General features: G+C 43.5%; 2 protein-coding genes across 7 annotated transcripts in view; both read right to left on the bottom strand.

Annotated features, from left to right (window-relative positions):
• Positions 1-1,175: 1,175 nt before the first annotated feature.
• Positions 1,176-9,290, bottom strand: LOC115576341 (cysteine protease ATG4D-like). The gene is made up of 11 exons (XM_030408902.1): positions 9,123-9,290; positions 6,672-6,919; positions 6,477-6,560; positions 6,205-6,378; positions 4,973-5,246; positions 4,823-4,887; positions 3,197-3,324; positions 2,852-2,930; positions 2,676-2,752; positions 2,113-2,232; positions 1,176-1,966 (listed from the first exon to the last, which is right to left on the bottom strand). The coding sequence occupies exons 2-11, from the start codon at positions 6,862-6,864 to the stop codon at positions 1,793-1,795; spliced, it is 1,368 nt and encodes a 455-aa protein (XP_030264762.1). The 5' UTR covers positions 6,865-6,919; positions 9,123-9,290; the 3' UTR covers positions 1,176-1,792.
• Positions 9,291-9,389: 99 nt separating this feature from the next.
• Positions 9,390-20,822, bottom strand: part of LOC115576340 (microtubule-associated serine/threonine-protein kinase 1-like) — a 44,803-nt gene continuing 33,370 nt past the window's right edge. For all 6 annotated transcript variants that reach the window (XM_030408895.1, XM_030408897.1, XM_030408896.1 and 3 more), the window contains 14 exons: positions 19,655-19,793; positions 19,434-19,566; positions 18,549-18,714; positions 18,350-18,451; positions 16,887-17,009; positions 16,446-16,555; positions 16,174-16,334; positions 15,779-16,032; positions 15,456-15,680; positions 15,133-15,362; positions 14,571-14,693; positions 14,319-14,452; positions 13,980-14,167; positions 9,390-13,022 (listed from right to left, as the gene is read on the bottom strand). In XM_030408895.1, the coding sequence (XP_030264755.1) occupies positions 11,380-13,022; positions 13,980-14,167; positions 14,319-14,452; positions 14,571-14,693; positions 15,133-15,362; positions 15,456-15,680; positions 15,779-16,032; positions 16,174-16,334; positions 16,446-16,555; positions 16,887-17,009; positions 18,350-18,451; positions 18,549-18,714; positions 19,434-19,566; positions 19,655-19,793 (3,731 nt within the window). In that variant the 3' untranslated portion in view covers positions 9,390-11,379. The remainder of the gene's footprint in view (positions 13,023-13,979; positions 14,168-14,318; positions 14,453-14,570; positions 14,694-15,132; positions 15,363-15,455; positions 15,681-15,778; positions 16,033-16,173; positions 16,335-16,445; positions 16,556-16,886; positions 17,010-18,349; positions 18,452-18,548; positions 18,715-19,433; positions 19,567-19,654; positions 19,794-20,822) is intronic.

Genomic DNA, 20,822 nt, shown 5'->3' with positions numbered 1-20,822 from the left:
TTGTTCACCATCTTGGGTTCTCAAATATAAAGGAAACTGACCAAGCAGGGATTCTGTATGCGTCGAGTACTGCCTGAATTTAGGGACCATGCCAAGTTGTATATCCAGCTGTATGGCTGAGACTGTGTGGAGATTATCAGGAGTGTGGTTTTGTATTATTTTTTTTAACTATTGATCAGAGATATGTGATCTATGCAGTGGCGTGCACAGACTTTTTGAAGGGCAGGGGCAAAAAGAAGGGCACTTTAGCACACATTTTGGCTCCCAAGAGGGCACTTTAGCGCAAGTTTTGGCTCCCAAGAGGGCACTTTAGCACGTGTTTTGGCTCCCAAGAAGGCACTTCAGCGCAAGTTTTGGCTCCCAAGAGGACACTTTAGCTCCCAAGAGGGCACTTAAGCGCGAGTTTTGGCTCTCAAGAGGGCACTTTAGCGCAAGTTTTGTCTCCCAAGAGGACACTTTAGCACAAGTTTTGTCTCCCAAGAGGACACTTTAGCACGTGTTTTGGCTCCCAAGAGGGCACTTTAGCACGTGTTTTGGCTCCCAAGAAGGCACTTCAGCGCGAGTTTTGGCTCCCAAGAGGACACTTCAGCTCCCAAGAGGGCACTTTAGCGCGAGATTTGGCTCCCAAGAGGGCTCTTTAGCATGAGTTTTGGCTCCCAAGAGGGCACTTTAGCGTGCGATTCGGCTCCCAAGAGGGCAGTTTATCATGTTTTAACCAGCCAAGGGGGCAGTTTAGTGTGTTTTGCCAACAAAGAGGGCACTTTAGCACACTTTTTGGCTCCCAAGAGGGCACTTTAGCACACGTTTTGGCTCCCAGGAGGGCGCGCGTTTTTCAACAATTAAGCCACGAGGGGGGGTGACTGCCCCCCTTGCCCCCCCTTGTGCACATCACTGGATCTATGTGAGAGCAGGATATGTTATTTCAACTTTAAGTAATGGATTTAGCATGCTAACACAGTTATGCTAAGCAGGTATACTGTTTACCATGTTTACTTAGTTTAGCCTTCTAGCATGCTAACTCTATGTCACAGTAGTTTGCACCAAACACAAGGTGCAGCCGAAACTAATGAAAAAATTGGATAAATAAGCAGCAGATGGTTGTTCTAGATGCAAAGTCAGCAGATATTAAAAGTTCTTAGACCTTGTGATAGTGTACAGAATCAAAAACAAGTTTCTTCTTTTGTTCATAAACTGTTTATTCAATTAAAACACAGCAAAAGTCATCCAGCTCATAAGAATATTTTCAGTATCTTTTGTTCTTTTCCCACAGCTCCAATTAAGTCCCCACCAGACTTTTTCTGTGTTTCTCATGTGTGAGTCACATGTTTACAAGAATCCAATTTTCTAATCCATTCAAAGGCTACACATCCTGTCACATGGCATGAAACAGTAATAGACTGTTTGTCATAGTAACACTTGCCTTGAAGATGTCCCTGGGAGAAATGTTTTATTATAATTATCACTATCATAGATCAAGTAAAAAATAATTTATGGATCAACACAAACAGGCCGAGAAGGCAAAATAGAAAAGATCCTTTATCCTTCAATTAAACTATTCATTTAAGTGTTCTCACCTAAAAACAATAAATAAAATACAGCAATAAAAATATTGTAGTGTCATTAATGATACCTGATCATTTTATTTTACAAAACCTTTCAGGTGTCCCTTGATGTTTTTATTGCGTGTGGATGGTAGTTGTTACGCTCAGTAGTTGCCACACAGTGTAACTGTCACATTTATGTGTGATCGTTGATCACAGTACGCCCCTCGGGGCAGATTTTAAACTTTTGTTCACAATAGAACAAACTCGTCCATGCTGTTGCTGGTGTCGACTCTTTTCCTTTCATTCTTCCTCTGGATGTAGGTGATGTTGTTTGGGGGTGTGTAGCCTCCCTTCTCCTCCTCCTGACTTTTTCCATCAGAGAATATGAACATGGGGTACGTCTCTGCTGATGTGGAGAGAGCCTGTGGGAGGAGGAGACAAACCAGTAGCTCTAAACCACATCAATTTGTTAAAGGTGAGTGACACATCATATCATAATATCCAAAAGCTGCACAGCTTGTTGACAAGCCAAATGTTCCATGAACAGGGACCCAAACAAGCCATATACCTCATTAACAGCTGTGCACAGTGATTCGAAGTCCTTCAGGCCTTTAGCATAGAATCCTATGGTACAGCTGGGGTCCATGCGAGAGAAAGACATTTTTCTGGGATGTTTACAATGAAAGGACTGGAGAGAGAGCAAAGTAAAAGAGTAGTAATCAGAAAAGTTCTCTTCACCTTCAGACAAAATATTTCCATAAAAAGGTCTACTGTCACCATTCAACTTGTTTACTTTATGTTTTCACATTATAGCGGCGACTCCCAACGGGGTATTCCTGGTGCTACCTCTGTTGTTGCCTGCGATTGTAAATTTCCAAGTGCAAAGTTAACAAAAATCGATTGTTCAGGTGTGTGAATACAAAAACTATTATGATATCCACCATTATATGACCAATAGTGTAAAAATAACATTCAGTGGCAGGAATCCAAATGAACACATTTGGAACATAACTGCTATTGCTGATGACGGGGTTGGGAGCCACTGGTTTACTACATGACTAAGCCCAGCTGTCACAGGAGGATACAAAACAGAAAGCAAAAAGAAGAAGAGAAGGCAGTACTTCCTCATACCTCCAAGGGAAAGTTCTCCTTTGTTACATCCACTGTGGGCTGACAGTAGTGAGGGTCCAAGTATAGCAGATGGTCATCTTTTTGCACAGCAGGGCCAGAGGAGGAAAAAATAAGTGAGCGGACTGACATCAAACAGCTGAACACGGTAATTATGATGTAGACTGTACTGCCATTACCCTGGAAACCGATGAAGAACAAAGAGTGCTTCGGTTTGCCCCCGATGATTCCAATGCAGCACTGTAATGTCAAGAGTTTCTGTGGAGACGAGCGATGAATGAGTTGTTGTTCTCTGTACTGCCAAGAGTTATTTTTTGATTGCTTTAGAACAGGGTTTTATCTGTCAAGGCTACAGAGAAACGCATGCAGGGTGATGATAATTTATTACTGAACTGTGAGACTGCAGTGAATGCAGGGAGAAACCTACTTGTGATGAGTAACTTTATAGTAAATCATACTGCGTTTGTGTCAGTTTACACAGAATGCACAAAGGGCTGAATGCAAAAAAAGATTTGTTGGGCTACTTTGACACAAGTGATGTAGGAGGGATTGAGTTCTTGTCCTCCAAGTCGCACAGGAACCAGGATGATGACTGACTTCCAGGACTGAGGGGGAGGCCGCTCACACAACCTCTTCACATCCTCTAAATAGACTGAACACGGGGAGAGAAAGAGACAGATACAAAAGTACACATGGGTCAACATTTCCTCTCATAGTCATTTCAGTCAGACTTCTATGGAGCTCCTGCACTGCAAAAACCTAACAAGTGTTTTTGTCTTAATTGTAGTCAGAAATTTCTCATTACACTTAAAGGTTCCCTGTGGAGTTTTTAAACTTCTAGTAGCACTATGGTGCTGGGATTCTTTCTTTCTTTGTTTTTTTAAAGATGATTTTAGCCGTTCTTTGAAAGGACAGCTTCGAGAGTGACAGGAAACAGTGGAGAGATGGTGAGGGAAGATGTGCTGCAAAGGGCCACAGACCGGAATTGGACCCGGACCGCTTCCGAGGACTCAGCCTCCAGCATGAGCCGCTCCACCAGCTGAGCTATCAGGGCACCCTGGTGCTGTTTTTCTATGAGGGGCTCCTGTTTTTGTTTGCTTTGTTCTTTTTTATCTTGTGTATGCGCACTGATTTTAATGCATTCTATGAATTCTTTTTTCACTCTATTTTTATTACTCTATTTCCATCCTTATTTTTACTATTACTACCTGGTGGGGATTTTTTCCCATCTTATTTTGGATTCATTTACTATCCTTGATTTTTATGTTATATATGTTTTATGTCATTTTTTTGTCAAGCACTTGGTGCATGTAATTTTTTTGTTTGGAAGCACATGGAGCTGCATTTCCTGTATGAAAGGTGCTATAGAAAACAGTTTATTATTGGCTTGTTTACAAGAAAATGCCACTGTGCCTTTAATATGAGACACAATAACCTTGATGTGAGCATTCCAATGAGCTAAATGTGACTGGGTTTTAGACAATGCTTACTTGTTCCACTGGCAGATTTATTTTACTTATTGCAAGCAAATCTTACATACATTGTTCATTTTTCCAACGTAAAACGTCACGGTGGCAACTTTTCATCTGAAATGCTTCTGTGTGATCTCAGAATTAATTTTGTGTTCCCTCACATTAAAGGTGCACTATGTAGTTTTGGGGGAGAAACTCTTATCAGAAGAGAAAGCTCTTCATTGACTGATTATTTTTAAGCCAAAAAAAACGAAATAAACTCTGTTTCCATGACTAAACTGGTTTAACTGACCTTAAAGAAAACACAATTTCATACATTTTATTTACATATGGCGGACCCTGCCACCTTTCTAGCTTCAGACCGTGTTCTGGGGACTTTTTTTCCCCTCTGAGAACAGCTTGTTTATTCAGTTATGGAAAACAAATATTTCCATTATTACCTTATCGAGGTTTTGGATTTTAAATATTAAAATTCTGGGGTTGAATTTCTTCAATATAAAGTACATAGTGCCCCTTTAAGTTTTCCATTAATTTTGTATTTTTGTATTTTATTTTGTATTCCCTCGGATCCACGGAGAACACCTGAGGCAGTATTGTGCATCATGTAAATGGAAAGCTGTGTGGAAACAGCTAAAATTGCTACGCCCTTTAAATATGCTTATAAAAGAAATCACTCACTGGTGCAATCTTGTGCAACATACACCACTAAATTGGGAAGATCTGTTGATGCTGCCACAGCTTTCCTGAAACAAAGTGAAATTCACTGTAGAATATAACATCTTGATAAAAGTTGGTGAGGATAACTGAACTCATAACTCCAGGACTCACCGGAGGATATGCGCCGCAATAGAAGGTCCATACCAGTCCCCGGCCCTCTTCCCAGAACTTTTGCCCAACTCCACCAGCTTGTGTATCCCAAAAGGGGCTGTAGGGTTGTCTGCAAACCATGACACCACCCTCCTGTGTGTAGCCGCCATGGGCCTGAAAAGGCGGAGGTCCAAGCTCAGTCTTCGTCCCCTCTTGTTGGACCCTTCCTTTGAATTCAGTCCAAGCAGGTCCATGTCATCTCTGACCACATGGTGGCTCACAGACCAAGTCCAACCTAAGAATGATGTAAAGATGATGTCATATGAGTATTATACAGCACAATTTAAAGTTGAAGTAGACAATTCTAGAAAAGACAGTTGATTATTGGGTTTCATTCCCAGGTTGTCAAATACTGACGCTTTGGGTTGGCCAGCATCCCGGTTAAGCGTTGGTATTTGATGACCTGGCAATGAGACTCAACAATCAGCTGTCTCTTTCTAGGACTGTCTCCTTCAGCTTTAAAAATAGCACAATATCTACTTGACCCTGGTTTATCATATGACCGGCACAGACTGCTATGTTTTCCCAATGTTCTGAACAGACGGAAAACTCTGTTATCACTCAATCATGTCATGTAGCGGACAGAACAAAATGTTCTGTGACCAAATCAGTACAACTTTTGGTATCTTAAGTCCACAAGTATTATTGAAGTTTCTTAACTGACCCAAAATGCAAAAAAAAAAAATATTGATTGTCTTTACGAGATAGATTTTCAGAATAAGTTTAATTATTGGTGGATCCATTAGTAATGACCAAAGTGCAGTGAAGTAATTTTACGTGATGACACAACAAAGTGTAAAAACTTTGCTATACGTGAAAATCATGACACGTCGCGGTCACAGCTAGCTTTGAGCTAATTAACAGACTTGTCTGACTGATTCCTGAAATGGAAAAATCGATTTTGATGCTCCAGTGCGTTAATAATTGGGTTAAAGCTGTGGCTAAATGTAATAACAAGTAACACACGTTAAACTAGCCTAGTCCAGCTAAAAGCTAACTAGCCTATCTTAAGACTGTCCAAACTATGTGCTGTATTAGTAACTTAATGTAAATAATGGTATTCTTTTTGCATATTTGGTAAAATGTTATTTAAAATAACTGGCTTTGTACCTGACAATGATGATATAGATAAATCTAATCTAATTCAATCTAATTATCCTCCAATATCATTGCAGTGTGCTGAGTGTTATCACCTGGAGGCATCAGATGCAGCAGCAGACCTTGTGCCAGCAGCATCTGCCCGGTGCGTAGAACACAACCCCAGCCACTGTCGGTGGTCAGAGAGCCGCCTGGCAGCTGAGGGAAACCTCGTCTGTACGTCAGCCACAGCAGAGTTACAAAGGAGCAACGGAAACGCTCCCTCTCTCCTGAAATAGTTATAGAGCTTGTATTACATTTTCCCTCTTGGTTTCACATTAAAGAAATGACTTCAGAAGGTATGAAGGCCCACTGCTGAAGGCCTGACCTTGATCTATGAGCTTATAGGATTGTCCAAACATGATCACAGGAGAGCTCTTGCTGAATTTGGATTTCTGCTTCAAGGACCAGCCTGAGACATTAGAGGGAACAGACAGTTTCATTTCAGGAGAATAATCAGATCTCTTCTTATTACACAGTAACAATGTTAAACAGTAACTACGTTAGTGGGCGTGAAACAAACCATATTTGACGCTGTTCCATGCTGAGACCAACTTGGATTTGAGTTTGCCTCTGTCCTCTGAGTCCTGATCCTCCCTGCTCACTTCCAGGTGCAGAGGCCCAGCAGATTCAGAGGAGAGAAGGAGCCAGTCGTCCATTAGGTCATCTGTAGGGGACTGGCCCTCACAGCGAGCAGAGGAGGAGCTGGGATTCATAACTGGAGATGACCAAGATTGGGTGTAAAGAATTCCTCTTTAACTCCATAGCAGCCTATGAGGACACAGAAGAGACATGAGATAACATTACATGACACAAGACCACCATTCATCCAGAGTACATTAGATGATTTGGTCCTGAAAGAAACAAGTTCTGAGTCCTAGCCTGGAGCTGATTGGTTAGTGTTAACCACAGCACAGTGAATAATTCTCCATGACGGTAAGTAAAGAGGGAGACCATGTGACTGCACCCTGTGACTCAAGGAATTTCAGATATGTGTCTGTTGCAGCTGCAGCAGGAGAGATGCTGGAAACCCACTCTCACCCGTGTTTGGCCTGCTTCCTCTGACACGTCACATTTGTAGATACAAGATGACTCAACAAGCTGTGGTCACACATTCACTGACTGAAAAAAACTCTAAATGTTGTACTTTTTAAAAAAACTGGAAATGAAACAGCCTTAATTTAATACGTATGCCTCTTTATGAACTACATAAGCAAATAAAGTTTACATAAATATTCCATGGATTCCAATTTACTCAGGTAAAATAAGTTCTAATCTAAAGTTTCTATGTGGCAGCGTGCAGATGAACTGAGGAAGAACATCTTGAGGACAGAAGCTTCTCTGTAGTCTGGTGGTACGGCACTAAAAATGTAAATTAACGTTTAAATTAGGAGCACCCAATAAAACATTTTAATTCAAGTTCTTGATTGTAAACGGGAATGAAGTGCAGATAAATGTTTTCTTCATTTAAATCACAGCACACGCAAGAAGAAGTTATGCGCCAAGTTTTAAACTTTGGATGTCCAAGGTGCTTGCCGGCAGGTGCACTGGTGCGACGAATGAAAATGTTTCGTCGCACTTGACAGATTTGTGGGCGCATGCTTGACTAAAATAATTTGCACCCTACAGTCCTGAAAGGGTCGGCCACAATCAACAAATAAGGAGTTCCTTGCAGCTACTCTGAGTACAAACACCAACACAGCAATGTAAAATTACTCCTGTAATGAAAGTGTTTCTCAAGTTTAAGTACACATGTGTGAGTAAAAGGAAATTTAGGCATCAAAAATAATAGCACTGAGCACAGAGAGATTGTTATATTGAGCTACATAACACTAATACATTGTTAACACTGATGCTCCAAAGAGCATACCATGTTATTCTTTTCTTGGATATTTGTGTTCTGGTTGGTGTTTTTGTTCCCTCTTTTGGCCTCAATGACTTATTTAAACGGGACAATCCGACAGGTTTTGTGGAACATCTCTGGTGACACCTCACAGACATCTGAGACGTGTCAAGGGATTTCAACTAAACACTGCTTTTATTGGTCACGACCAAAACAAGTTGCAAACCACTGGTTCTTATCCTTAAAAATGGATCGAAAATCGTCAGCGTATAATGTGCTTTCTGTACGAAATCTTTATCTGACAAGTAGCCAGTGAGTATAGCTGTCAGACAGACATAGTAAAGCTGTGAAAAAGTACAATATTTCTCTATGAAATATAGGAGGATTAGAAGTGTAAAGTAGGATAAAAATATAGATACTCCACTAAAGTTAGTTTCCATAAAATTTGTGGTGCATTAAAACAATATAGTAAACGGCCTACTGGAAGTAAAAATAAAAATAAAGACGATTGGAATCCCTTCAAATTTTAATAACTATAACTCAAAACACATTCAAAATACTGAGATATTCCTTAACCATCATACAGGTGGTCAAATATTAAGTTTATATAGCTCTTCTGTAATTGAACACGATTCTATATCACATATTAAAATCCACATTCAGGTTGCTTTACATGTATATACTACACTCTGTATGTAGTTTACTGTACATGCCTTGCAGTCCGGTTGGAAAAAGATTAGTGATAACTGTCACTTGTCATGTAACTCATGACATAAGACAAAATGGTGGTGAATTGTCCTTAAAGATTTCAAACTGATGTATAAATTACTGCAGTTCTGACGACACACTGCATGTAGACTCCGTGTTGTGTCCATGAAATGTCCTGTACGTCACAAAGTTTAGCTTTCCATGACAAACACGTTTACAATAGTGTAGAATACCGCAGTGGCGTAGGAGAAAAATATAAACTGCGCATTTTACGACCACAAAATATGGCACACTAACGATTGAGTATAACTTCAAGTATAAATATGTATGTACAAATTCTCCATTCCAACTTCAGAGCTCGTCCACCGGAGCCCCGACTCAGAGGATTTATGAAATTATCAAATGACGACATTCATCCTTTACCTTCATTCAGGCTTCGTCATTGTGTCTCCTTTAATTAGAGCAAGTCACTGAATGAATTTCATCGATGCAGCCCGTCTGTTTGGCCTGTTTCCGTCTCAAATAATCTGCGCTCGGACTCTGAGATGGAGCAGCGTATCAAGTTTGCTCTCACTTCCTGTTTATACTGGTGACGTGTTTGCACTGCTGTGATTGGTACACAGACGACCAATGGGAGCGAGTCCCTGAACAAACTCAGGCAAGACTAGGGGTTTCTCTGCATTTTATTACATTTCTGCACTATAGGCTTTTTTGCATTGTTTTTTTTTTTTGTTTGTTTTGTTCTTTTTTGTTCTCACAACAGTGGCTAGTAAATATGCAATGCAATGGACAACAACAGTCGAGAGATAGTTGCTGCTGTAAAAAAGTCAAACACTTGGACAAAGATGGACATGACAGCAATACTACAACTTCAGACTCATGGAATGACAGCATCAGAACTGCACAGGATGGGGTAGCCACACAGATTTGGTAGATTTCTCCGTCTAAATGTAACATTTTTAAAAAATAACTAATCTCAGTAGTAAAGCAGAAAGTCCCTAACCGATAACATGTAAAAACATTTGAATAAATAAAAAAGTAATAAATAGAACAAATAGAAAAAATAACAAAATAAATATATAAGACAAGTAAATAAAAAAATATTTGACACAAAATAAAGTGCAATTTGCTCACATCACAAACAAAAACACATCTGTTGAATGTCCAAACACTGGGTTAATGTCTGATGACCACTATATCCTAAATAGATGTGATGTTTTGAGGTCAGACTGCAAAACTCATCAACAGAAGAAAGACGCATCAGAATAATAATGTGTGGAATGGAATAATCCCCCAGGCAAAATGTACACCTATTTTTCTTTGTACCTTAGGACCTTTTTGTTACCTTGACATGTCGTCCACAGGGTGGCAGTCTAAGACAGGTCTGAGCCTCGAGTCGCGAAACTATCAACATCAGTTTTCTGTAACACACAAGAACTAACAACCTCACCACTAAGATGCTCTCAACATATTTACTCCTGGCTTTGTGTTTTTTTACTACTACTGTATCACTGATGGAGATGCTCAGTTTAATTGAACTGGGCACTGTTGGATTGCATATATTTTTACATTAAAGTGTAAAAAAAAAAAAGAAAAAAGACTTAAATTAAAAGACTGGCACTTTCCTTCACACGTAACATTACACCATATACCACACATCTGCATAAATAGAAAATAACGAGTGAAAGAGCATTTCTAGCCTATTGTCCTGTAAGTGCTACTTTCATCATGGTTCTTTACGCACTTTGTCTCCTTACCACACTCAATATACTCACTCAGTAACCTAAAATATATCATTGCACATTTCACTACGATCAATGGAGACAATGATATAAACAAAAACGTGTTTTCTCGGCTTATTGCGAAACCCTTTCCTCTGTCTTCTCTTCCCGTCCGGAGCACAATGTAAACTTAGTGGTTGGGGACACCAAAAAAAAGTTGCATTATTAGCACATTGCATAGCGTCCCTGTGCAAGTTCATCTATACAACCTCTTTCAAATTCCACTGAAATTCAGCCCTTAAACAGATCTGAAGCAAACCTGCTGATTCACTCTCCAGGCATTTTGCTATCTTGGTCCGGTTTCCAGTATTTTCTTTTCAAATCCTCACTTCAAGCCTGAACTCTTTTAGTAACTGAACTTTAAGGGAATACAGTTTGTGTTGTTCTTTTACAATTTCAACCGAACTAAACGATGGCACCGGAGCTGATCTGAAATCTGAGTAATGCCCGTTTGTAACAGAAAACCTCCCTGTTTACACGTAGTTAACAGTTTGCCCGTCGCGGTCAGTTGAAAAGTTGTTCACAGTGTTCACCACCTTCAGGTCTGCTTTATATTTTTTTCATCTTTTTAAATATTCTCTCGCTTTCCATGTGCAGTGTCAGACATGCATTAAGACATATGCATTTTTTTTTTTTTTCTCTATATACAACACATTGTGATGGACGCACAGTACATACACAGGCTTACATTATGATACCATGAGCGCACATTTTCCAACATGGCTGATGCATCTTTGTTCACATCTCACGTGTCTACATGTCTCATGTCATCTTTTTGGTGATATTTCATCAGGCATTCACGTCTCTCCGCCGTTCAAAGTTAATTCATGATATGTCAGTGTGATGCTACAGTAAAAGGCATTACATGGGAGAGTCCGACTCTTTCTCGCGGCCTCTTATCACGAATGATGCTTGGAGCTCCGACTGTTCCCTCTGTCAGACTGGACTGTCGCTGAGGTCGCCGTCTGCGCACCTCGACGTCCGCCCCCTGAGGAAGCCTCCGCTTTTCCTGCTGTTGTTCCTCGCTTCTCCTCGCTTGACTTCGAGGTGTCTCTCACCTTGGCCCCCTCTTGCGATGCCCCTTTCATAGGCCCCAGCACTGTTTTGGCCACGCTTGTGAGCTGGGTGACAAAGCTGGCCTTGTCGCCCGGAGACATTGGGCGAGACTTGCTCGAGCAGGGCGAAGCTGCGTTGGACGAGGGCGACATGGGATTCTCTTCCAGGACCTCCAGGTGGGCTCTCTCCTCTTTAGCCCCGCGGTAACTGTGTGATACCTTCTCCACTTTGGTTCTGGCAGCTGGGCCATGAGCTGCAGCGTGGCTTTGAACATGGGTGGGAACCGGAGGTGCAGGTCCTTTGACCTTGGTCGTCTCGGTGGCTTTATCACCGCCACCGATGCCTCCTTTCTCTCCTGTGTCTGAGCCTTTCCGTGGCTTGGTTTGCTCTGAAGACAACGCCTTCTGCATGTTCCCTTTGTCTGTTCCTGAAGTGCCTTTCACTTTCTCCTCAGTCTTCTCCTGAGCTTTAGCAGCAGGTCCACTGTCTGTCTGTGGATGCTGCTGCTTGCTGTCTTGTTGCTGGAGGCCCTTTGATGCACTGGGTGTTGAGCTTTTCTCACTGAGTTTACTCTTGGTGACTGTTGCCTCAGAAGTTGAGCTGCTTGCACTTTGAGGTTTCTCAGCTTGGCCAGGCTTGGCCTCTGCAGTGGATGCAACCAGTGCCGGACCAGACTTAGTCTCCACTGCAGCTTCACTTGCGCTTTTCTTTAGCACCTCAGCACTTGATAATGTCTTACTTGCATCAACAACATTTGTCTTGGCCTCAGCTTTAGCTGCTATGCCCTCAGCGGGCTCAGACGCTGTTGTCTGAGTATGTTTCTCTCTCACAGTGACCAGCGTGTCACGGCTGAGCGGTGACTCCTGTCTTCCGAGCCTCCTGACGGGCTTCAAGCCTCCGATCTCCCCTCCCATCGGAGGAGAGGGGGAGGAAGATGATGACGGGGACGGGGGAGCAGGCCCATTCTCTCCTTCCATCTCTAACAGACTTTGTAGGCTGTGCTCACAGTGGAAAGACTCTCTCCTGTAGTCGCCGTGAGCCACCTCCAGGCTATGCTTGCGTAACGACACCCCGCCTGTCAGAGGAGAAGGCGACGACGATGAGGAGGAGGAAGAAGGCAGCATCGGCGCTCCTAGCTTCTCCGCCGACTGCACCCGCTGCAGCAGCGGCGACCTCGGTGGCTCTGCACTTTTGGGACGGGGGCGGGCGACAGGAGGAGAGGAGTGCAGCTTGGCGGGAAATATCTGCGTGGTGTTGGAGCTACCAACTGTGTGGCCAGAGAGAGGTGGAGGAGAGGAGGTGGTCGGGGAGGGGGTGTGAGCCAGGGGGGACAGAGGGATGTTGCCGGCAGATTTGCAGCGCGCAGAGCGGTACTGGCGGTGGAGTTTGGGAGACAGGCCGTGCAGGGAGCTGGGCCTCATGTGGTGAGAGGCGGCCGGGGAGTTCGGGGTGCTGGACGCTGGGGAGCTGCTCTGGGAGGAGGTGCCTGAGGGGAAGAGAGGAAATAAACTTTAAAGGTTACATACAACATTTTTATGCAAACAAATTCAAATAGCACATCTAGAGAGCATGTCGAAAGGTAGAACAAAAGTGTCTCTGCCTTCAAAACATGACTATGATTGTGAATCAATATCTTTTACATGTTTGTCTTGTCCAAAATGATTGTTTTGTTGATGTATGTGTCAGAATTCTGGCGGTTGGTTCCAGCTTCTAATAGTGTGACGTCACATTTTCTGAATGTTATCGATAGCATCTTCAAACGTTTTGATTAACATATCTCAACTTTGTATTTCTGTTCTGTCAGGAATTGAAATAGAGATAAAAGTTGTATTTCTGTCCTGTCAGGAATTGAAATAGAGATAAAAGTTGTGTTTTGCTCTTTTGTTTCCTGTACTTTTTAAATACGACTGCGGTGGGAGCACGACACCCGGCACACTGATGCTGTAGACTGCTGTGTAAAAGTCGCCCTGCGGAGTTGCAGTTTTCCTGCAAATCGAGTTTCTGTTCACACTGAGTGGTTCTCCCCAAAACACTTTTATATCCTTGAGGACTAAGACTGTGTTGAGTGCTCTTCCCCTCACATTAAAGACTTGCAAAGTCAATTTTGTGAAGCTTCTTCTTTTTTTTTCAGTCATGAATTATTTACGTCCACGTCATCTTCTTTACTGGTCCAACAAACGCAGCAATGCACCAACCGATGGTGCATAGCGGCATTTGTTGGCCTCTTGTTAGCACCACCTGTTAAGGGTGGAGGAGTGTGAAACCAACTTCGAGATGTGAAGTGCACTGCCCACATTCTCCCACACGAACGAAAGCCCACAGCACAACTAGTGGTGGCAACTCAAAAAAGTACCACCAGGTTATAATACGATATAAAGTTTTTTACACCCAGCAGAAAATCACCAGGTAAGACAAACACGTTTTCTCGACCTTCCATACTAACCCAGGTAAGGGGATTCTATAGTGGAGCGATAACTCTGGGTGGGTGAGCGGGCGGAGAGGCTGTGGGTGGGGGAGCCTGGGAGACTGTCTCCAGACGAAAGCGAGCGGTTCAAGGAGGAGAGGCTCCGGCTGGTGTGGAGCAGGTTGGACTGCTTGGTGATTTTCCTGAACAAGGAGCTGCGCTTCTTCCTGAAAAAGACAAAAGAAAGAATATATGTTGAGGAGGAGAATAAAAGCATTAAAACAATCATGATGATGTATTCTTGTTTTCCAATATTCTATATTCTAATAATATTCTAATATTCTTGTATTCTAATGCATCTATACTGCAGTAACGCACTCTTGTCCCTCCTTGGCTGTCGTCCTCTTGCTGCGCCGCGCCATCTTGGCTTTATAGCTGGACTTCCGGGCAGGACCCACTTTGATAGAGGTGTTCTCAAATGGAGTGGTTGTGACTGTAACCTTGTGCCCACTCTGTAGATGATACGTTTATATGAATCACATTATTGTATGAGGAAATTGTAACTGAACCATTTATAAAAAAAAAAAAAACTCAAAATGTATATAAATTAGACAGGTAGGAAGTCCTCACCTTCAGGATTAGCTCCACCACCTCTGTGTGCACCAGCCCGTGGACTGACTCCCCGTTCACATGAGTGATGAGGTCACCAGCGCTGAGTCCAGCCTCCTGAGCGGGACCTCCATCCTCCACATGCTGTGATTACAACAAAGATTTAGACGGATTTACACAGACACTCAGTTTACCTGCAGGTTTAAGCTCTAAACTGAACATGCTGATGACTGACAGACACACCTAAGTGCTGCGTTTGAAACCATGGCTCCCACTGTGTTGAGACAGGTTCTGGAAGAGTTGCTGAGCTTATTTCAGATACACATTTTTATTTCAGATGATGTCATACTCGTTTTATCATCGCACATCCTTCAACCCAGCCCAAATATATGACAACTCAGTGTAAACGTCCATAGCTATGCAGATGACACACCGCTGTACGTAAGGCCAGCGTCTAACTTCTTTATTCTTCCTTATTTGCCCTGTTTTGCTGGATTTGAATGTTTCTCTGTGGCTTCTGTTTTGCTTGATATGTTTCAAACGTTGCATATGTCATTGTCATGACTGATGGTGGTTTCCTCACCCAAACCATGTGATGCACGCTGTAGACATCGCTGTCCCCCATGTACACTCGGATGGCTCGGAGAGTGAAGCCGTACTTCTTCCCAGAGCGGTGGATGGTGATTGGAGAGTGCAGGACATTAACCATGGGAGAGAAGTCTCTGCTGGGGGAGGAGTCGCGGGAGGAGGGGTTGGACGAGAGGGAGCGGGGAGACATGGGGCTCGCCAGAGGGGAGGCACCATGCTGCTCCACTGAGGAGAGACGGACGGAGTGATGGTTACATCGCAGCGTTTATTTCTCTGTACGTTACGATAGTATAGATGTCATATAAACAGTGTGGCTACCTGCAGGGATGATGACGGATAAAGCAGTGGCAGAGGCAGATTTGATAACTTTGGTTCCCGGTCTCGAGTTGCGTTTCTCTCCTTCAGCTGAGAGCTGCTGGTGGCGAACCCTCCGCAGCACCAGGTCAGTGGTGGCCCCTCGAGGCCCCTGTGTGTCCGGGAGCCCCAGAACGGTAGCGCTGCTTGGTAGAGGCAACGACGCATCAGCAGGCCTCAGATGCTTGTCTGTGACATGAAACCCAACAGTCAGTGAATGCTCTCGTTGTAAATTGCGATCAAGTTTATAGCAAGGCGTGATGTTGTGCTGCCTCATCCCGTCTTACCTCCAGCTGTGAGCCCGTTGCTGTCTTTGAGAAATGCTCTCAGGTCACCTTGAGAGGCCCCCATTGCCCCTTCCAGGGACGCCCCCCTGGTCTTCACTGGAGGCTGCCTGGTGGGGACAGGCAGCTCGGAGTCGACTTCCAGAGGGGAGGCCAGGCGGTGCGTGTCCATGAGGGCGGAGAAGCGCCTCCGGGCCCCAGATGGAGGGCTGGAGTCACTCTCGATGAAGGAGGACTCGGAGCAGGACAAACGCTTCCTGAAAAAACAAAGCATTCGCGCTTTAGTATGAATCTCTCCTCAATCATTCTGCTAATGAAGATTAAACACACAGGAACAAATCTGCCTGGATAGATACATCTATGGACACGATCTTCCTGTGTTGTTGTGCTGCACTCACATCTCGGGCGAGCCAGTCCTCCAGCTCTTGTCCCTGAGGTTGAGGCTACCCAGGCTTTCTCTCTTGGCCACTCGATCCTCCCTGGGGACCTTGTGCTCCCGTAGAGTCACGCCATGAGGTTTATGCTCCAACTGTGACAGATGCTCCATGCTGCTGTACACCTGCAAGGTCCACAACAACAGGACAGTCAACATCGCAGTGTCGTTTAAACAGAGGATTAACCATTGCAATCTACATAATGGTAATGATAAAAGGAGAAGTGTTGATGTGACCTTGCTGAAGCGAGGGGAGCAGGAGGAGAAGCGATGTATCTCCACGGGCTCGTCGTCGTTGGTATCGTCCTCATCGTATGACTGCACGTGGTGGTAGCGCTCGGATCGGGCTGGCGAGGAAAGGTAACAAGATATCAAGGCGTTAACAAAAGGTTACAGTGAACGGCGGCATTAGCTTTCTACTGCTCTCACTTATCCCACTAACACACATTATCAGCGAGTGACATCGGCCCACACGAGACAAAAGCAGTCACTGTGAACGGGGAACTGAACCGAGATAACCCGGCTCAGGCTTAATCGACACGTTCAAGCGTAATGATGTGCATCACAGTAATAAGTGCCTTTCTACATTTACAGTAGCTGAGCTGTTCTGATCAATAGGATTTCCTAAGCTCAAAGGACTCTGTGATACATGCCTTGAACCCCCACAGGTAGACTTACTGTCAAAATAACTGGTGTCCTCCTCCGACTCCAGGTGAGGAACGAATTCCGCCTTCTGTCTCAGCAGGCTGTTCCAGTTCACCTCAGTGAAGAATGAGTGCTGCTTCACTTCAAAAGCACCACCTACAAGGCAGAGGAAGGCAGGGGGAGAGGGTGAGACGGAGAGAGACAGGTAATAACAGCAGCCCTAAGGCAGGCTGAGGCACTGTGACCCTGACAGAAGTTGACTTATTTGGGTAAACTGAGCAGGAGAGCCGACGGGCGGGATGACAGTTTGTATTCTAGGTCAATGATTCCCAACCAGAGGTGAATGTACCCAAGGGGGTGCTTCTTGCAGATGCCACGGGGTACATGGAGTAGTGCGGAGCTAATTTGAAATATGGAAATTACGACTGAACTAAAAAATGCATGTCCGCAATCACCACATTTTGACACACATCGAGATTGGGACTGCACAAAAACTAGTCAGCAAGAGTCTAAGCAGTTAAACAACTAAAGTAAAGAACAAACGGCTGAAATAATGAGGCAAAGCCAATGGATAAATAGTTAAAATAGGTAAAAATAATGCATGAATGTTGAAACAAGTAGCTAAATTAATCAGTTGAACAAGTTAGTTAAATGGATAATGGTTGGAAAGGCCAAAGGCAACAGATTAACAATAAGTTTGCTAAAAGTAATGGATAAATCTTTGAACACCATATTTTTAAAATTGGGAGTGCTTAAAAAAACAGCCAGCGAGAGACAAAATAAGTCTAAATAATTAACGATTAGAAAAGAAAAAGATTAAAATATTTAACCTAATTTATTCATTTCAATGGAAAAATGTTTGAAACAGTAGCTAAATAAAACAGTTGAACAGGTTAACTAAATGGTCAATGGCTGAAAAGGCTAAAGGTAATAGATAAAGGGTAAGTTAGCCAGGAGTAATGATAAACAGTTCACATAGGTAAATGTAGCGTAATTAATAAATGTTGAAACAGAGAGCTAAATAAAATAGCTGAACTAGTTAGCTAAATTAATAAGGTTTAAATTAAGTACAGTAACATAAAAACAGTTGAAATAGTTATCCTTAAGTAATTAATCAACATTTTAAGCAGTATGCTAGCAGCTGATAAATGGTTGAGTAGTTAGCTAAAACTAATGGTTGGCGCTACTAGCTTGTGCTCGTAAAACAATTATGGCCGAACCAAAACACTGACAGCGCTGTTGCATGACAAAATTAGTGTGACAATACAGTTAACATGGTAAGTGTTACTGACATAAATCATTTAAAATCAATTCAAATGAAAACATTTTGAGCATGACTGGTGGTACTTGAGTTTATCTGACTGGGCTGTGGGGGCTTGTCTAAAAAAAGGAACAACTGGTCCTAGTAAAAAAAAAAATAATACAACAGAGACCAGGAATTAAAATGAAGAATGACTGTGACTTGAGGTTAGAATCCGCTGATTGAGGTGACTGACCTGTGCCAAGTCGGACCAGTGGATTTGTCTGCAGCAGGGAGGAGATCAGGTGCTGGGCATCCATGGGGAGAGCCTCGTCCCCCTCTGGCCACACTATGTCATCTACCACGTACAGAAGAGAGAGGCGAAACGATGGGTTTATCGATTGGCGATAGTGGGTGTAATGAAACCTTCAATCCGTCCGAGTTTGATCCCTCACCTGTGATGACCTGTCCGAACAGCTCCTCAGGTGTGTCTCCGAAGAAAGGCACACAGCCCACCAGGAACTCGTACAGGATGATGCCCATAGCCCACCAGTCCACTGGCTTCCCATAACCCTGACGAAGGATAACCTCCGGGGCAATGTACTCAGGGGTCCCACACACCTGAAGGGAAAAAACAGCAACACTTCATTATTTAGATTTTTTTCATCATTTCAATGACCACCAACATTTACTGTAGCATCTCATTTAAAAGAGTCCAGATTATTCTACACCAGCTCGCCAAACTCATGACCCATCAGTCGGAGACACGTGTGCATAGCTAAGTAGCTCACTTCAGAGACGCCAATCCAAGATGAAAGCCCCGGTGAGGGGTTTTTTTCATGTGCAGATGGGTATCCGCTGAATGCTAACAGATTCCTGGCCGCCGAAATGCGCGCACAAGAAATAACGAGGCTCGGATTCAAAGCGCGAGCGCCGCATCAAAGGCTCGGGGAAAAATAAACCTCACGTAAAAAGAGGAATGATTATAATAACTGAGGAAATACTGGCCTATTGTTGTGCCAACTGTTATCGGCCTCATTTTCTTCTTCAGATATCCCTGGCACACAATGATATGGAATACATTTGCATAGGAATGGAGACATCAAAGGGCGTTTTCATATTTAAACTTTACTTGGATCGTGCTGTCGCTGAAGACGGTGCGCCGCGGCAAGGCCAAGAGGAACGCAATTTAACGGCTACATTCACTCCCCCGCTTGTATCACATTTAATTAAAAGTGCAAATGAATTCAGATGACTTCATTAAATCGTCCATGTGAAATTTGGCTCCGACTGCTCGTGCGGGTTCACTTCAAATCATTTGCACGTCGTGTTAGTCATACCTGTTTATCCAAGAACTCCCGGGTATCCTTCTCTATGTGTCCTTCATACAAGTTGGTGGTCAGGCTCATCAGACCCATCTTGGACAGGCCGAAGTCTGTGAGCTTGATGTGGCCCATTGAGGTAATCAGGAGGCTGAGAACAGACACAGCGGAGTCAAATTCAAGCTACACAAGCGACGTGACATCATTTTATTGTGGGAACTACAGTAGATCCGTCTTACTTGTCGGGCTTGAGGTCGCGGTGCACGATGCCATAGTTGTGTAAGTACTCCAGAGCTAGGACGGTCTCTGCGAAGTACATGCGCGCCATTTCCACCGGCAGAGCCCCGATGTTCTTCAGCAGAGTGGCACAGTCTCCACCTGACAGTGGAATTCATTATTCGATTAGTCCTGCCGCTGACATTTGCAATTACCATGAATGTCTCTCGGTGCCTCTTGTCCGGGACCATTTAAGTTTCCACTTAGGCCGATGAGCATCACTCACGATAGAGCGCAATCATTGCAGTGATGACTGTGCTTTGAGTCATTCTGCCCGGTGTAATCAAGGATATGCGGCATTCACTGGGTTTATTCACATCAGGCTGTTTACCTATGGGATGTCCCTTCAATAGGACAGCATTAATGGACCTGCATTTAGTCGACCCATTCGCACGCAGCACTTTCCGTCCTCAGCGCCTGACAATATTTCTATAGAAAAGCCATCAGGAGCAATTTTTGATTCTGTATCCTCCCCAAAAACATTTTGACTTGATGTTGGGGGACTGGTCAATGCATCACTCCTGACTGAAATATCTCAACAATGGCCGAATGGATTAGGATTAGCGTGCAGTTCAGGCCAGAGATTCATGTTCCCATCAGGATGAATTACGCTAACTCTGGTGATCCCTTGGCTTTGTATCTAGCGCCATCATCAGCGCCAAAATTCCCAGTGGTCTATGACTAAACCAGTGAGCTCTCACCAGCCTTAGCTGCACTTGGTGTTAAGCGCTTATTAGCAGTTGCTAGCATGCCGACACAATAAACGACGATGATGATGATCGTAGAGGATCCAACGCAGGAATACAAAAGACAAATTATTTTATTACAATGTGAAGCTTTAATCTACTGGCTGTACACAGACCCAATACATTATTTTTTTGTATTTCTGGTACCACAAATTATTGGATTCTTTTTTTCTTTCTTTTTTTTTAGCTGTGAGAGGCTCCTTCACTTCCTTTGTTCTTTGCATTGTGGGTATATAGGATCCATCGACAGCACGCAAGGTTGGTACTCATCTTATCCGCTTTGAGAATCCGCCATTTTTACAGCAAGAATACACACACACTCACACTCAATACCTGCTTTGAATTGGTACGGACTTTGGACACGACATTAGTCCTGTTTACAAGG

This window comes from Sparus aurata, chromosome 23, assembly GCF_900880675.1.
Source record: "Sparus aurata chromosome 23, fSpaAur1.1, whole genome shotgun sequence".
Taxonomy (NCBI): Eukaryota; Metazoa; Chordata; class Actinopteri; order Spariformes; family Sparidae; genus Sparus; species Sparus aurata.
The sequence above is the reverse complement of the archived record's forward strand: the minus strand, read 5'-3'. Positions and strand labels throughout refer to the sequence as shown.

What these genes read in the sequence shown, in the direction of transcription:
- LOC115576341 (XM_030408902.1), bottom strand. Translation starts at nt 6,864, where the DNA reads ATGAATCCCAGCTCCTCCTCTGCTCGCTGTGAGGGCCAGTCCCCTACA. An exon ending in CTATAAGCTCATAGATCAAG is followed by an intron (nt 6,379 to 6,476) that starts GTCAGGCCTTCA and finishes TAACTATTTCAG; the next exon opens with GAGAGAGGGAGCGTTTCCGT. An exon ending in GCTGCATCTGATGCCTCCAG is followed by an intron (nt 5,247 to 6,204) that starts GTGATAACACTC and finishes CATCATTCTTAG; the next exon opens with GTTGGACTTGGTCTGTGAGC.